This window comes from Podarcis vaucheri (genome assembly GCF_965113315.1).
Source record: "Podarcis vaucheri genome assembly, chromosome: 6".
In the NCBI taxonomy this organism is placed as follows: domain Eukaryota; kingdom Metazoa; phylum Chordata; class Lepidosauria; order Squamata; family Lacertidae; genus Podarcis; species Podarcis vaucheri.
The window spans coordinates 78,843,550-78,862,014 of NC_138764.1; the positions used below are offsets into that span (position 1 = coordinate 78,843,550).

At 39.7% G+C, this 18,465-nt stretch overlaps 1 protein-coding gene across 7 annotated transcripts in view; it reads right to left on the bottom strand.

The window, feature by feature from the left end:
* The window catches only part of NCOA6 (nuclear receptor coactivator 6), a 40,412-nt gene extending 23,515 nt beyond the window's left edge, over nucleotides 1-16,897 (bottom strand). The window contains exons 1-8 of one of the 7 annotated variants that reach the window (XM_082225753.1): nucleotides 16,325-16,341; nucleotides 8,560-8,703; nucleotides 6,971-7,082; nucleotides 5,853-5,983; nucleotides 4,181-4,317; nucleotides 2,380-2,662; nucleotides 1,890-2,045; nucleotides 763-885 (exon numbers count right to left, since the gene is read on the bottom strand). In XM_082225753.1, coding sequence (XP_082081879.1) covers nucleotides 763-885; nucleotides 1,890-2,045; nucleotides 2,380-2,614 — 514 coding nt within the window. In that variant the 5' untranslated portion in view covers nucleotides 2,615-2,662; nucleotides 4,181-4,317; nucleotides 5,853-5,983; ... (1 more) ...; nucleotides 8,560-8,703; nucleotides 16,325-16,341. Of the gene's footprint in view, nucleotides 1-762; nucleotides 886-1,889; nucleotides 2,046-2,379; nucleotides 2,663-4,180; nucleotides 4,368-5,852; nucleotides 5,984-6,970; nucleotides 7,083-8,559; nucleotides 9,408-11,312; nucleotides 11,851-16,324; nucleotides 16,453-16,701 lie in introns of those variants that run through there. The other 6 variants (XM_082225757.1, XM_082225751.1, XM_082225756.1 and 3 more) reach the window with 6 other exon arrangements.
* Between the last annotated feature and the right edge of the window lie 1,568 nt (nucleotides 16,898-18,465).

An 18,465-nucleotide genomic window follows, 5' to 3' on the forward strand; every position in this document is an offset into this window, starting at 1 on the left:
ATATTCTCTGCTTTGTCTTCCTGACTCTACTTTTAATTTTTCCATTGAATTTTACATATTATTTAGCTTTCTTTTTGTGTTTGTCATTATCACTATTATCAGCAGCATAACCAAACCAATTTATTTACTTTTTTAACTGAGTCCAATGGGTGAAATCTGATATTGTGCAAACAGATTTCTTCTCAAGTAATGGGAAAAAATATTTAAAAATATTCTTGTTTTTAAATAAAAATCAGGACCCTCAAGAAAGACACTTACACAGGCTTCTAAACACTGATTACAAAACTTCCTCATTAGAAGTTAAATTATGTATTATTTCTGAATGGTTATAAGAACAGCATCTATCCTTGAAAAGAACTTTGAAAAATCTGCCATGTAGGATCTTAGAGCAGGCTTCCTCAACCTTGGCCCTCCAAATGTTTTTGGCCTATGACTCTCATGATCCCCAGCTAGCAGCACCAGTGGTCAGGGATGATGGGAATTGTAGTCTCAAAACATCTGGAGGGCCAAGGTTGAGGAAGCCTGTCTTAGAGGATAAAACATTAAAACAGGCTAAAAAAAACATTTTTCTATACTTAATTATAGTAAGAAAATTTGCACGTGGCAAAAAAATGTTAGCAGCCTATAAATGTTCCAAAAAAATCCCCAAACATGCCACAAACATGAAAAATCAAGAAGTGAAAAGTCTTTGGAGTTGTATGAAAGAACAGTTGCATATTTCACAAAGTAACGTATCACTAACTTTTACAAAGCTGAACTTGCCTTGGTTTCCTGGTATGGGAAAGCCTGTCTCCATTCGTACTGAGTTGTTTTGTCCAATAGGCCCATTAATCCTCACATCTTGACCTCGGTTTTGAGCCAATGACAAATTGATGGCACCTTCACCTGAAATCAATCATTAACATTCAAGTCAGAGCATAAATATTGCTTCAATATGGCAGGGCAGGAAACTACAAAGTAGCATTTAAAAAGGGCTGTTGAAAAGTGGTATATTGGATTCAGATCAACAACGTGCATTTAAAACAAACAAATAAGAGGGAATAGAGCTTGCACACTTCTTGGCTTTCCTTAAAAAGTCACTTGAAAATTTAATATTGAGAGTTCATCTGCCACCCTTGGCTTCTTTGGGAAGAAGTGTTGGATAAAAAATTAATAAATTAAAAACAAACAAATAAGGTTGTTTATTCTAGTTGCTCCAATCCAGCAATTGTTTGTGGGTGTAGATGCTATGATATGTATGTTGAGTTTTCTTATTCATTTTAAATGCAGAAAACAATCCATGCATGTATTTCTTCTGTGCAAGGATTTTCTTTCCTTGCAGCCAAGAATGAGACAGCTAGAAAGCAGAAATATTCTTATATTACCAAAGCAAAGCAGCTGTTATTCAAGTACAGCTTCATCTTATCATTCTTATCAATGAAGCAGTGGGAAATTATGCCAAATGTAAGCAATAATAATTTGGATCTGCCAGCAGACTGGCATTTTCAAGCGCATGTGAAAATGAGAAGCAGTATGTAAAAAGTCATAGGCTGCCATCATTTAATACCATTTATCAGATGAGTTCTGGTTCTTATATAGCAGGCTTTACCCACTCTCTCTAGCAACCACAGATGACATGGAGCAGGGGCACGGAAGCTGGCTATTTGATGGCCAGAATTCATGAGGCATGTGCTGCTAAAGGAAACAGCTGGGAGAAGGGTACACACATGAAGGGTGCACATACAAAAGTGTAACATGTAGTCTATCCCTGAGGCAGAATATCAGGATGCCAGTGAGGTATACTATTATTTAGTGCTCAAAAAGCTAATGGAAATATTTATTTTTCAAACACTGTGTTTCTTAAGTATACTATACAGTTCAGGAACAACTGCAAAAGTATTTTCAGCTACCTTCAATTTGAACTGAGAGGATTCCCAAGTCTCTAAGTTGTTGGTTGTTGTTTTGAGCCAGCAATCGTAGTCGCTCAGCTGCTTCACGAGGAATATTGAAAGTAACACGTACACTGTTCCAGGGTTCCACCTTCTTCAGTTTTAACTTTTCAGATTCTTGTTAAAAGGATAAAAAAGAAGACAGACTTGTTGAACTACTACAGAGAATGTACATGGTTACTCAAGTACAATAACTGATATCAATATGTAATACTAACTCTGAGCTACTTCACACAAGACATTTCAACTAGCAATTCAAATGTACACTGCACACTTCAGGAAGTAGAGTGGGATATATATTTTTTCGCTAAAAATAACTAGTAAAAAGTCTGCAATATTTTAGAGCAATTTAACTTCAAATAAATGAATTGCAATTTTACATGTCTAAATCTAATATTTAAAAGTTAATTAAGCAATCTTTCACTAAAAAAAATACAAAAGAGTGAAATACCCAGGTGTAAAAGGCCAGGAACATTGTTCAAAATGATGTCCAATTTCTGTTTGAAGTCATCATCATCAAGATTGCCTTTAAAAGCTACAAAGATTGTGGAATCTTCATAAGGGCTCTCATGTTTAATGTCATCTTCCTCTAGTCCAGAGTCAAGATCCACATCCAGGTCTTCCATGGTTGAAGAATACGATGAAGTGTGGTTATCTTTTAATTTAGGCATATCACCCCAAACCATGGCTATGTAATTTGCTGCAGTGGAAGCTAATCAGGTATTAAGACAAACCTATGAAAGAAAATAAGTTTTAAAATATATTATTTATATATTTAAAATATATTGTTTATATATACATGCACAATTTTACATCTATACAATCACAGCTTATTGTTAATACTGTTTCTATTTTGTTCTTACCTTGTTTAGATCTCAAAAAGTATTATGTTCATAAGCTGCTTACATACAAACTGAGGCTGAAATGAACCCCCCACCCCCTAAAATAATAATAATCAAAATCACCACCTCAAAACTCTCCCAAAGGAGTCTGTGAGAGAGTCCCAATGACTTTCTCAAAACCCATTTCATCACTCTGCCCCCCAAGGAATGGAAATTATTTAGCAATTTTTAATGGTGCTGGGAAAGCATACTGTGGGGGGAACTGACACAGGATTTTGTCTTCTTATTTTTAATAATTCTAAAATTCTAAAAAAAAAAAGCCCCATCAGAATGAAACCACAAGGGTTCTTTTAGCAAAGTCACTCCCCATTTTTCTTTTAGAAAATAATTATGGAATGCATGATAAAGTGATCTATTTATCCAGTTAAGAGTGTAGTTTTGGTCTAGTACCTGGAAGACCAGGGTTCAATCACCACTCAGTCATAAAGTTCACTGGGTGATCTTGGGCCACTCACTGCCTCTCAGCCTACCCTATGTCACAGGGCTGTTGTGGGGATTAAAAGAGGAAGGAGAGAATCATGTATGCTACCTTGAGCTCCTTGAAGAATAAGGTAAAATGAAAATGCAATAACTAACAAATGAACTGAATAAATATATAAATAAATGAAGTGTCTTTGGCATTTATATACTGCTTGATTGTAAAAACAAAAACAAACAACTCCTCTAAGTGGTTTACAAAAATATGAAGTAAAACATTAAAAAAAATCCATTAAAAACAGTTACAACTGAGTATATAAAATCTTTCAACGGTTTAATTAAAATCAACACTTCCTAAAAAAAAAGAAGAAGATAAAACACACATAACTTCTACATGTAAGGATAGGCTTGCCTAAACAGAAATGTTTTAAATAGGCACCAAAAAGAGTACAGCAAAGGTGCTTGCCTAATGTCAATAGGCAGGGAGTTCCACAGCTCTGACACAGCTTTAGCTAGTAGTCACTGGCACATCGTCTGGAGCTCCTACAGCTGCTGTGAATCACTGCTCTCCAGTAATGGGGCACAATTGCTGAGAAACCTCTACCTTCACCACAATAAAAACAACTACTATACAGCTATACAATACTGAGCAACTACTGTACAATTATTATACAATAATACAACTATAAGGGAAAGCAGTGACATGAGCATCTACTGGATGGTACCCATGACATCGCTGACATACATACCAAAGCTTTTCTACTTTCTTCAGACACTGTGCATTTACTAATATAGTACTAAAGGAACAGGTTTTCCTCCCCAGAGAAGGCACCCTATCTAGAAAGGCCTTAGCAGGTATAAAGTAAATCCAAAAAAGCTAATGCTTTCATTTATCACGTATCAATATATATAACTAATAAAAAAATAGCTTACCTGGAGATCCTGTATCAGAAGCTGCATGACAATTTAAGCAGACCCAGAAAAATTGAGCCATAGGAGCATTCAGGTTGCTGGTCTGCTTTTGCAGACAGTGGGAGTCCAATCCTCTGAAAACTTCAGCTGTGACAAATCTGCAGATGTATCCAGTTAAAATTAATTAAGGGGTGAGGCTTTTTTTGTTCTGAACCAAATCAAGCATGGACATCATTATATTAGTTCCTAAGTGTTTCACCAAAAGTCAACATAATCCTTCAAATATTTTTTATCAGTGATAAAAAGTAAAACCATCTTTTTTAAAAAAGGATATCCATTCATTGATTTAGTTGGATACAACCCTACTTCTGGCAGGTAGAGTGTAAAATGCAAGGAGTGATTTTTAAAAAGTTCTTCATTTACACAGGAAAGTCTCCATTAAATTTGCATATATGGTAGAGGCATTTTTCCGTTTAGGGATTAACCATAGGGCTAACATACTTACATCTGTATTGTTTAATGTTAACTTAGTTATTAAGAAACATAGTAACAAATAATTTTAGAAGGTTAAAAAATATAATAAATAAATGTTTGTTTGTTTGATCTGCGCTGAGGAAGTCAGCATGTCATGTTTTATTTCCCTAATCCAGGGAGAGTTTGCGGAGGCAGAAGTTTACAGAAGGGGTTCTAGAAATCTATTACATAAATAAATAAATAAATAAATAAATAAAGCTAACCAAAATCATTTTCTGATAATAAAGTAGTCTCTCCACCCATACCAAGATAAGACTTGGCAAATTATATATGAAATTGGTATACATGTATTTATGCAGCATAGGAATTTTAAATATCTGAGGCCACTCACACATACTGAACACACAACATTACAGTAGTAGATAGGTAGCCGTGCTGGTCTGCCATAGTCAAAATAAAAAAATTCCTTCCAGTAGCACCTTAAAGACCAACTAAGTTAGTTCTTGGTATGAGCTTTCGTGTGCATGCACACTTCTTCAGATACACTGAAACAGAAGTTGCCAGATCCTTCTCAGCTACCTGCCAATCTCCCATTCCCACCACCCTTCTGAGTAATACCCCTCCCCACCTTCTCACTATATAGAAGGATCTGGCAACTTCTGTTTCAGTGTATCTGAAGAAGTGTGCATGCACACAAAAGCTCATACCAAGAACTAACTTAGTTGGTCTTTAAGGTGCTACTGGAAGGAATTTTTTTATATTAACACAACATTACAGTTGAGTTTTCCCTCCTTTATGCTGATGACTTTATAGCTCACTTAGAACATGAGCCTATGCATGATTATTCACAAGTTAGTTCCATTGAGTTCAATAGGGCATATATGCTTAATGTTTCTTTATTAAATAGTATAATTATTTTATAAGGTTTTATCCTATACAAACATACATGGCAGTAGGTTATACTTAGCTAAATGAGACTTATTTGCAAATTAATATGACTGGATTAGGCTGCATGTCTATTAAATTCTGAACATTTGACAATCTGCAACTGGCATTTGATAATTTCTGAAATACTAAAACCATTTCATTAGTGAATAATTTTATTTGTACATAGGTGATCTGCATTATTCTCTGCTATATCTGCATAGCAAAAGCTCACACTGCAGACATCAATGGCTTGCTAACATTCTAATACTTGTTTTTCTAAGAGGTTGGATACCTGTTAGTCATAACTCCACAATTATCTTAAGTTGAATGACGATCACGTTATCCACAAAATCATACAACATGGTGCTGATCTGGATTAGATTCTGGATGAGGTCCTGTTGCCCTTCCTAGATAACAATAAACCTGAAAGAATTTTTTCAAGAAGAGGGGGAAAATAATTAACTCTCCACAAGCCTCTATTTCTTAAAAAAGAAAAAGAAAATACATTAGCAAACTATATCTCCTTTCAGCTGTTTGTTGTATGCTATCACACTCTAGCTACTGATAAACAAACAAGAGAATTGTGGAAAGCATTGAATTTAGACCTGTGAAACTTTTATTTGAATCCATGGGGGGGGATTCATGCCTACTTCCCCCTCTCCTCTCTGTCACGTGCCCCCTAAACTTGGCTAGAGCAGGTGAGCCCCCAGAACAATGCACATGAGAGAAGAGGGGGGATTGTTCCATCCGGCAATGCTTATACAGACAAGATGTTTGCAAGACCTAGGATATTGCAGTGTCCAGGCGGAAATTGGCAGAGTTGTTTTTTTCTGATTTTTCCTCAGAAATAGCTCAACAACTTTGCCCTCCCAAAAAAGCTCAACAACTTTTTCGAATCCCACCCTATGTTCATGTGCTATCTACTCATTAAACTCCAATATATATAATTTGTTTAAAGAAAGTAAAACCATTTTAGTTTTAGAGTAGAGGAGCAAGATTTCCCTATCCATAATTACCACGCTCCAAAGTCTCTTCTAGTGGCTTTCCCTGTAAAGTTTCTAAAAAGTACTTGCCTAAAATACACCTGTCAGTTTGGCATATAGCTATAGGAATTTTCAAACGAACCCTCTCACATGTTCAAGAAGTAACAAGGGCATGACTGTAAGCCTTATCACAACTAATATGCTCACTGGCCATACCAACCAGCAGACCTAGACTTTTTCCATACTAAAGAAAATGTCACTGAATTTGTGATGGGGTACTTCAACACCTCTTATAATAAAATTACCAACTCCAACAGCTAGACCAACAGGGTCACCAAAACCATAGAACATAAAGTAAGGCATAAAGAAAAGTACATATGATTAGCAGTACATGAAACCAAAAGATCTCTATTCCCTTTTTACTTACCAAGATGAACTTTCAGAGGCTCTTCATTCTATGTTGTTTAAAATGGCATTCATTAATCTCAACCTAACAAGCATTTTAGATGATTGTGTCTCAGCACACTTTGAGTTTAACCCTAAGAAGAAAAACACACACATGTATAATGTTGCTTATGAAAGTAACTTGCACAGTCAGACTACTTGATCAATCTAACCCTCTGACAGGCAGCAGCTCTCCATATCCTGCTATCTGAGATGAAAGGGGCCGAATCTGGAATATTACGCATGCAATGCATCCTATGTATTGCTGAACTATGGAATCTACCTTTTACAAGCTATTTGTCCAGAAACTGAGTAAAATGTCCCAATTACACGTGAAGTGTAATCTAATATGTTTGCCCTTTTTTGATCCATATAAGGCCAGACGAACACACAAGCAGCTTGATATAATTTTATATAAGGTCATTTGTGTCATAAGCATATCAGACTATAATACTTCTGCCAACTACAAAAATAAAATAAAAGGGGTGCCCAAGTTTTCCCATAGGTGTACAGTTCAATCCAAATGCTCCGCAACAGATGTCTAACTACCCCTTATCCAAGAAACATTATTCTCCTCCCCTTATATTTATTACCAGGAAAGCCCAGTTCAGCTTACCAACTTTCCTTTATTAGAAAGGCCTGACAAACATACAGATTTTCTTGCATTCCGTGCCTTTGCATTAAAGTGGTGGTGTGGTCAGGCAGGCATTGTGCCCAGCTCAAAACCACTACAGGTGGACTTGGGCCACTGTCAGAACCATTGTGTCTGGTCCTATGAGATCCTAAGCTGAGATACATAGCACCTCATAGGTTCAGGCAACCTCCACCATTTATTTTGACAGTGTCAATCTGCTAAGGGGGTCCAATAAGATTTCATTTCAAAAGAACTCCAAGCTAACATAAACTGTCTCTCTCTCTCTCACACACACACACACACAAAACCTATTAGGGTACTTTGGACCTCTGTGACAGAGAATGACCTCCCACCATTCTTTTTTTTTTTTTAAAAAATTAATTAATAAGCTTTTATTGTTAAAATAATTCATCATTAATACACATATATTACAAATATACAAGCATACAAACATACATTTCATACAATCCTTAAAAGTATTTGAACATGGTGGATGGTGATGGGAAAGGGAATTATTTGTGGGATTGAGTGTATGTTTGACCTCCAACCATTCTGTCTCTTTATGAATTCCCAACTATGCCCTAAGACTCTTTCTTCCATGATAGTAAAACAACCCAATATGTTCCATACATGTTAAGTTGGCAACTACAAACAGGAAACAAACAGAGCAGCTTTCTCCTACTATCACTCCCTAACTCTAACGGGCATTCAGAGACAGTATATATCTGGTCCTCCAGATATTGCTGAACTTCAGCTCCCATCAGCCTTAGAAAACATGGCCAATTGCCAGGAGTGGTGTGAGTTTCATTCAGCAACATATGGAGAGCCAAATGTTCCCCGCACCTGGCATGTAGCCATCAAGACATAAGGAACACAAATGATGTAACTCTAAACAACATGCATAGAATTTCTAGACAGACACCCTTCCAAATGCTTACCAGATCTAGATCTGCTTAGCTTCCACAAAACTGCTACAACATGCGCCTTCACACCATGGGCTGGGACCAACATAGAATGCTTCCATGCTTATAGTTAACTAGAACTGGCAGCTCCTTAAAATCCTGTCTATATAGCTCTGTTACCTGCCGAAACAGGTAGATGTAGGTGAGAATACTGTCTTGAGGTTCAGCTAAAAGTGGTGATACAGTAATGTTGTAACTGCATCTGATTTATTTATTTTTTACTTTTCTGCTTTGTAAATATGAAACATTGTTTCATTAGACTGAGAAAACAGTAATGGGCATTGAAACTGTAACACTATTCTTGTCAGTGTCAGAAACTCAGATAGACAGTCACAGGAAAAGAAAGTACACCCTCTTTGAATTCTGTGGTTTTACATATCAAGACATAATAATAATAATCTATTCCTCACCAGGTCTTAAAATTGGGCAAATGCAACCTCAAATGAACAACAGCACATGACATCACCCTCATAACTCAAAAATAGGAGGAGGAAAAAAAATGTTGGATTTAAACTTGATTGTTCGATAAGTGCACAAAATTTTAAGAAAACTGGATGACATGAAGTAAAAAAAAATCATTTACAATTTAATCACTTGATATGGAATGACCCAGTAATATAACTGAGGCACCCAGCACTGTTAGTCAGGACTGCTTGATCACACTTCTCCAGTGGTGCAACAGTAAAACTGCTAGCACATTTTCAAAGCTCAGCAGGGTTAAGGATGATTTCAAATTGGATGTTGGATGGCATGTACTAAATGACTCTCAGAGTCCCACCCAACTCTCTAATTCTATGATTCTATGTGTCTATGTATGGGGGTTGCATTTTAAATACCGTATTTTTCGCTCTATAACACGCACCAGACCATAACACGCACATAGTTTTTAGAGGAGGAAAACAAGAAAAAAAAATTCTAAACGAAATAGTAGATATATGATTTTTGTGGTTCATACTGTGGCCACAGACATGTGATCTGACAGAGAGTTTGGAGTAGCCCAATGCAAAAATCCTGAGGATCCATGCTTTGTAACCACGGAGGAGGGAAGGAAGGGGAACCATGGATCCTCTGCTCACGACTGCAGCAGATCCCCCCCATCACCCGCAGGCATTCGCTCCATAACACGCACAGACATTTCCCCTTACTTTCTAGGAGTAAAAAAGTGAGTGTTATGGTGCAAAAAATACGGTAATTAAAAAGGTTTAAAGTAAATTTTAATTAATTAAACTAGTAGCCAAAATCTAATGCATGTTGACTTTAACATGTGAATCCCTGCTAAGTCTGAAAATAGTTGTTTTGCCCAATTTTTTTGGAGTACATTAATGTATATTAAGTGTTGATATTCATTGATGTTTGTCTCAAGTTTTGACATGCACAATGTTTGTCTACCATTGTTGACACTTGCCAAATCTTAGACATCCATTGTAACACATGTCATAGTGCCAGACAAGTACATTAAATTTCAGGCTAATTTACTTAACTAGATCCTCATTTTAAGGATACAACAAATAAAAATATTCAGGATTTGTTCAGGAGGAGACTTTAAAAGTATCCAGGTCACAAACCATTTACAGTGCTGGATTAAACCCTGTGGAGGCCCCCAGGCACTCAAATTTGGGGGGTTGGGGGGTTCACAAATTATTTCCAATACGTTTTTGTAATTTTCTCTCAAGATCAAATCAATTTTATTTTGATCCATTGTCATGGGGCCCCTAAAAGGAAAGGCCCATAGTCTGGTGCCTACTCTGCCCATTTGGTAATCCTGCACTGACCACGTAGGGCACAGGTGAACAACCTGCATCATAGGGGAAATTTGACCAGACACATAGAAAGTAAGAAAAGGAAAGAAGGAAAACTGATAACAGGTAAGTGTGCAGAACATGAGAATGTGGGGGTTGGGAACTGAACAGCCTTAGCTCTAAGGATCAGGGCACTGACCCTGGTGTAGCAAAAGACAAGAAGTCAGTGCATGTAGCATTTGTTTCTGGAGACCACAATGCAAGTCTGGAGCAAGAGTAGCAAGATGGAACTGCTGTAATAGAAGATGTGGGTGAACAAATGTTTGGTCGAAGATGCAAGAAGTGAAAGGGACAGATCCTTTAGATATGCAAAGCAGCAACCAGGATTTGGCAAAGACAGCAAAAGGTTAGGGAAAAGAAAAAAGATGATAAGTAATCCTACTATGCTGTTTAAAATTTCTTTGTTCTAGGATAACAGTGGGGAATTATTGCAAACTACTTCAGACAGGTTTTTCTACACAAATTAGTACACAAAAATCCAAGCACTCAACAGGTAGACTGAAACATGCTACACCAACTTTTTCTAAACATGCAAGTGTGGCCAATTACAGCTACACTATATGTATGGAGATGTGGAATCACCCCCAAATGAGCAGTATGAACATTAATGCTTTCCCTATAGGAAAACTTTAATATCTGAAGTGGCCCTACCAGGACCACTTTAGATGTTGTATTAAAGAATGCAAACTAGATCTGTGAGTGACCTATACAGGTGGCACATATTTTACAAGCAAGTTCTCCTTCAGACTCAAGAGAGAAGGAAGAACAGAAGGTAGAAAGGTGGTTGCAAAAAGTGATTTGGAATTTCCAACAGACCACAGAGACAACATAAGGAGCGGCATCAATCACTTTTAAAGCCATCTTTTCGCCAGGTGGCTTTTTGTTCTCCTATTAGTATTATTGTTAGTTTATTCCTTGACTAAATTTTACCTTGTTTTGGTATACGGTTTTGTCATACTGTAAACTGCCTCAGGTGAGCCCACCACTAAGGTGGGCTATACATTGAAGAAGGTCTTTTCTTTGATATATAAAGTCCTAAATGGTATTGATCCAACATACATGAAAGATCAACTTATCCCAAACAGACCAAACTAAGAGGTGTTTTCACTGTTGGAGGCCTTGTTAGCATTTCTGTTGCCCTAGAAGATTCAAGGCATGGCAGCACATGGATGAGACTTCTTTCTAGTGGCCTCCAAGGTCTGGAACTCCCTTTCCCAATGTGTGCCTGGCAGCTATTTTGCACACATTTCAGCACCATGCCAAGGAGCACCTTTTTACCTGAACTTTTGGGGATGGCTGAATCTGTTTTCCCTTTTGTAACGGATACTGTACTTTTTTTTACTGTGAATTGGTGTTTTATGCTTTTTTGTTTAGATCTTATCATTTTTTTTGTTGTAGCCCAGCCCACAATGGGACACATTGTGTCCCACATTGTGAAGAATATGTAACATATATGTACAAATTACACAGTGTAATAAATAATAAACAGGCAAAGTGCACCTCATCAGCAGTTGCCCGTTTTTATTATCAGAAAGGTAATCAATTTATTCCTGCGGCCAATCAGATTTTTCAAACAAAAGTGCAAGCCCAGATATTCTATGGAATCCCGCTATGGATTCAAGCATATAACAGTGATTTAAATAAGATTCACTCCAGCTTTCTGAGACGTATTCTTGGACTCCCAGCTGCGATCAAATATGAAACAATGTGTGCAGAAATAGGCATACACACAATGGAATACTGGGCCTGGTCCACCTCAATAAAGTACTGGTTACGCTGCCATTTTCGCTGCTCTCCATCAAGCCTGCTCGCTGATCTGCTTAAAGACTCCTATAAATCAAGATGGTATCAGTACCTCGAAAAAAAGATTGAATCTTTAGGCATCGAGCTGGAGCCCCTGTATAATTCTAATGAGCAATACATTTTCCATAATATCCTAGCTAGACTAAAGGATGTGGAGAGACAAAATATTATGGCAGCTGTAAATAAAATTTGCTCCCCCATATTCTATGATTTAAATATCTTAGATAGCAGAGTCAATTACGTCACTAAATTAATAATCCCAGCCCAACGTAGGGCTTTTATGCTGGCCCGGTTGAATGTCTTTCCCTCAGCATTTGTCTGGGGAAGATATCAAAACATCCCTAGAAACAAGAGATTCTGCAGATGCTCTATGAATGTCCCGGACACTGTAGAGCATATTCTCTTTCATTGCCCATTGTACAGTACGCTCCGTCAACGCGTGCTGTCCCCTCTTTTGGGTGGTCTGGAACCCCAGCAAGGTGAATGTGCGGGATTCTGCCTATCCGACGTTGACCAAAGGGTAACGGCGGGGGTAGCCGAGTTTTTGGCTGCAGTCCTCCAAGGAGCAGGTTAACAAGGAAAACCACTGATTTTATATGTATATATATATATATATGATTGTAGCCAACTGCTGCCTTTTTATATATATTTCAAGGCTTTTACATGTTATTTTCCTTCTTACGGTTTTTATTTGCATAATGCCTAATAAAGGTTTGATTTCACTAAATAATATTAGCAAAAAGATGTGTGCATCTGCCAAGCCAAAAGAAGGATCCTAGCAGTTTTACTCTTTCTCAGTTCAGCTGCTTGCATAATATATCATAGGATTCTCACCTTTTGAACTTTAAAAAACCTCTCATATACAGTAGCAGAGATACATAATAGCAACAAGGGCATTTAAAATAAATTTATTTGTTATATTTGTATACCACCCTTTAAACATCTCCCATGATGGTTTACAACAAAATGTTTACAATATAGAAGAGTTACACCCATCATAACAGAACCAGAAAGAAGTCAGGAGTTGGATTAATTCATAGAAATAAAAAAACATTCTGTTGCAAAAATTTAAAACTTAACATATTAGGAATGTATGAGTGGTGGAATATTTCACAACAAATAAATGGAAAACAGAGGCCAGGCTGAGAAGCACCAACAAAAAGTACTCTGATACCCAGTCAATTAGTGTACTATGAAAAAAGTGCAATGAACAGTACAACACCACACATGACTAAGGTAAAGGTAAAGGGACCCCTGACCATTAGGTCCAGTCATGACAGACTCTGGGGTTGCGGCGCTCATCTCGCTTTATTGACCGAGGGAGCCAGCATACAGTTTCCGAGTCATGTGGCCAGCATGACAAAGCCACTTCTGGCGAACCAGAGCAGTGCACAGAAACACCGTTTACCTTCCCGCTGGAGTGGTACCTATTTATCTACTTGCACTTTGACGTGCTTTCGAACTGCTAGGTTGGCAGGAGCAGGGACTGAGCAACAGGAGCTCACCCCGTTGCAGGGATTCGAACCACTGACCTTCTCATCAGCAAGTCCTAGGCTCTGTGGTTTAACCCACGGCACCACCCACGTCCCAAACATGACTACTCAGAAGTAAATCCCATGGAATTCAGTGAGTCTTATACCATGTGTGTATAGATTGCAGCCCAATACTTTTTCCGATTAGATTATGAAAAACAAAAGCTTGCCAGTAAGAAGATAACTGCTAGATAAAGTACCATATTTTATGTAGAAGACTAAAGGCTGCAATTCACAGTGATTTGTTATTCCAAAATATTTTGCTGTGTAGTAAGTTACAATTCTTTTGTTTAAGAGCTAAGGCTACAACTCAGAAAGGTTATTGTGTTGGTACATTCTTTTAGCATTTGTAGCCACACAGTTGCATTTCTCCAAGTTCCTACCCACTCACAATTATTTACCAGTGAATGGTAATTTTCAACAATCTCCAGAAGCTTATAGATTCAACATATTTAAATACTGTATTAAATATTAAGCTCTACATTACATACCTGTTACATTTTATCCAAGACTGTTTAACAGAAATTTGTATTTCCCATTCATTGTTTGGCTACAGTTGATGTTATTTTAACTTTGTACACAGCTATGAAATTTTATGTGAACAGTAGCATACGCACGCGCACGCACACACACACACACACACACACACACACACATATATATATATACTGAAGCACTGTAATACTAAAGTATATTCCAACAAAGTCAATCACTTGTCTGTAAATAATACTACCTCCCACATCATATTCATTGGGAACTCCACTTAGAAAGGTTCTTTCAGTTCCCGGTCAAACCCATATATTTTGCGTCTTAACCCACAAAATACATCCAAGTACTTATGTGGGGGCATTGTTTTGTATTGTTGTAACTATTTATTTGTGTTTTTATCTTGTATTTTTATTATGTGAACCGCCCTGAGATCTTCAGATTAAGGGCGGTATATAAATATAATAAATAATAATAATGAGCCTCTGCATTAATTAGAGAGAATGAGGGACCCTTTCTACCCTCCATTTTCCTTTTCAAAAAAGAGTGCCAATAAAACAATTGCTCATATTAAACCAGTATTTTGCTCAAATCGTTATTAGGGGTTGTATTTGCCCCTATAAGGTAATTTCTTTAGACAAAGAGAAGGCATATCAAATTTAAATGCAAACAAAGTCCAAAGCTAGAATTCTCTTTCCTGTGTTAAATTTGGCAGCCATTTAAGTTGCACTTAGCCACCTGCAAAACAACCCTCAAGAGTTAAGACTACAGGAACAAGGGCTGAACAAGCAGAATAATTAGCCAAACTTTAAACCACCAAAGAATCTCAAACCCCCAACAGTCCCAAGCAATTTGCAGAAGTTACCACTATTCACAGGTTACATCATTTGTTATTTCAGTGACATTTCCAGCCAGTAGTGATATGACTGAATTTTATTGCATTTTAAATGGTAATGTGAGTGCCCTATGACCAAAACAAATGCTTACAATATGCATCACTGATAGTTTTTGATCATTTGTTTTCAAACAATTATATGAACCCAAAGGAGAAAAATGTGCCATTCAAAATATTCTATAAAGAAGGAACCAATAAGCTTTAAAAACAAAAGTGTTCTTAGGGTTCTGGGTCCCTTAACTTAGGCCACAGGGTCACCCTCAGACAATGTTCTTTCCCGGGGTTATTCTAGGATAACTTTGCTGTGTGAACAGCCTCTAAGACCAAGTTGTTAAGTGCTACCAATTCCCATACTTAACAGTATACTCTCCAGTTTTTAAGATTTCAAAAGGTTTCTTGGGGTAAGGACCTCTTACTTGGAACATCAGGTAAGAGCCATAATCAAACAGGATACTAAAACTTCCATGGATACATCACAGGTTATTTCAAATCCAACTATCATATCAGCAGAGCTTATGTGACACCAGAAGGACCATCTGAGATTAGTAATTTTTGTCTACATATCATGTCAAAAAAGTATTGTGGTTCTAATGAGATTTGTTAACCCCAATGGGCAGCCCACCTACACACAAGAAGCCCATCGGTATCAACTTTTTCCATTATCCCGATCGATCCAAGTTATAAACCAGCAGCACGACTCTTTGTCTATCTGATAATTCTGAAATAGACGTGTGTGAATAATTTAGTGAAAAAGTCAGGCTACAGATAAATTATTCAGCCTGGGCTTACTCAGGGCTTTAAGAGAAGCATAAAGCCCGACTACACATACCAGAGACGAATCCCACCTCAAAGAGCCTGGCACATTTGACAAGCGACTTAAAAACAAAACAATTGCTGGAAATGTGGTTTGGAGGCCCAGTCCTTCTGGACTCAGGGGCGACACCCCTGCTGCCAACTCCACGTGGGCACTACCAATGACCAAGGGGAACCAAACGAAGCAAGAGTTTTGTACCAAAAAAACCAGGACTGCCTAAGAGATTGGGCGCTGCGAGGCAAAGGGGCGGCCATTGTGTTTTGTCCTGGAGGTCCCCCCACCTTGTGTCTAAAGCTGGGCCACTCTCTCGTAGTTAAAGGGCATCTAGTAAGGCGGGGTGGGGGGTGGGGGTTGCGGGTTGAGAGACCAGGCCCGAGTAGGTAGGAGGACCCCCCCCCCAACACACACACACACTTTCCTCCTCCCAAGTCCGGGCTCAGCCAATGCGCTGCTTTCCCTGAAGCACCTCCTCCCCCTGCTCCCAAAGACCTGGCACCGTCCGCCACTCGCCCTCGGTAGTGCCAGGCCTCCCCGGTCGCCGCGCACGGCCCTTGGGAGGCCCCCCCCGCCCCGCCCCCCCTCTCGTCCCGGGCGACCCTGACCAGGCCCGTCCCTCTCCACGGCTGTCACCAGAGCCCCTCCCACAGCCGGGCCCTGCTCCCCTCGCGCCTGCTGGGGCTGCCGGGCAACTGCTCCTCCGCTCGGCCCCCCCCCCACGCCGGGAACCCACCCGCTCGGCCCCGCCTCGCACGCACACACACCGCACGGAATCCGGCCGCGCGCGTTCACCTGGTGGCGCTGCTGCTCCCGCTCCCGGCCCCCGAGAGAAAGCAGCGGCTTCGGGCAACGACGCCGCCACGCTCCTTCCGCCGCCGCCGCCGCCGCCGCCGGTCGCCCTGGCGGGAAAGGAGAAGCGGGCGGGGTGGTGGTGGGGGGCGGAAGCTGAGGGTGGGGAGAGGTCAGCGCGAGCCCGAAGCTCCAGGACACCGACCCTCCAGCCCGGCCGCGGCTCCGCCTCCTCCTCGGCTCCTCAGGGAGGCCACGTGACGGCCCGGCTGCGCGCGCCTCGCCTTGGACCGGGAACGCGCCTCCGGTTTGGGCGGCGGCGGCGGCGGGAGCGCGCTGTTCTATTTTTTCCCCCTCTCTCCCCCCTCCCCCGCTTTCTCCAGGGGGGGGCCGTAGTATCTTCTCTCGAGCGGCTCGGTTAACTTTACAAATCTCAGCGGCTCGGAGAAACAGCACAGAAATGGACTTGTTTCTCCTCTCGCGCGCTCTTAAAGCCAACTTCCTTGCTTGCCGCCTCGGAGAGCTAGGAAGCCTCCGTGTAACAAACGAGGTTCCTCAAAAAAGAAAGATGCTGAGGAGAGCTTTATCCATCTCCGCTTGCCTCAGTTATGCTACAGTCAGGGGATCCATGGCTCAGTCCTCTCGGAGCTGTTGTCTTTCAGGATCCCCCACCCTTGGTTCATCCAATCTAACCCACATTAATCCTAGAGGGAAATTTTGTCACAGGCTATTAAACCGCTTTCCCTGTCTGGCAGTAGTCCAATACATACTTACATGTGTTGCTGTTGTGTATGCAGCACCATCATGCATACCCTCCAATATTTCTCCCATGAAAATAGAGACGTCCTATTCCACTATTATTATTAAAATAAAAAAATTCCTTCCAGTAGCACCTTAAAGACCAACTAAGTTAGTTCTTGGTATGAGCTTTCGTGTGCATGCACACTTCTTCAGATACACTGAAACAGAAATTGCCAGATCCTTCTATACTATACTATTCGAAACTATTATTAATATTATTATTATTACTATGGTTGGCTTCCAATATATATAGAAAACATAACAAAACATTTAGCTTTAAAAAACTTCCCTATACATGGCTGCCTTCAGATGTTTTCTAAAGGTATGATTACTTATCTCCTTGACTCGGGGGCTTGCATGACTCCATACTTTCCAGCATTTCTCCAATGAAAATAGGGACATTCTAAGGAAAAGCAGGATGTTCCAGGATCAAATCAGAAACCAGGATGGCTTCTGTAAATCTGGGACCGTCCCTGGAAAATAGGGACACTTAAAGGGTCTGCATCATGGGCTCCATGTGTTGTTTATGGGCATCAAGCATTATTGAGTAATGACAATTTTGCCCTGTCATAAGGCGTTTGCAACAGCAATATATAGTTGCTTGAAATAGGGGAGGCAACAGAAAAAGTAGAGGAAGTGGGTGCAAATGGGGAGAACATGTGCAGTCAGTACTTGGGAGTAAGCTCCGGTTGAACTCTGCAGAAATCACACCAGCAAACATGCATAAACGTGCACAAGGCGAGACAGGCTCCTATTTTCTGATCCTTCCATAAAATCCCCATCTCAGCAGCCTTTTCCATTCTCATAATCATAGCATGAGGAAACATGAGCCTCTATACAACAGTTCCTGTATAAGCCGTCATTTGCTTCCTTCCAACTGGCTGCTATTGGAACCAGTATCCTGGACTAGACCAACCTTGGCTGATCCAGTCATGAGCCAGTGTGGTGTAGTGGTTAAAGTGTTGG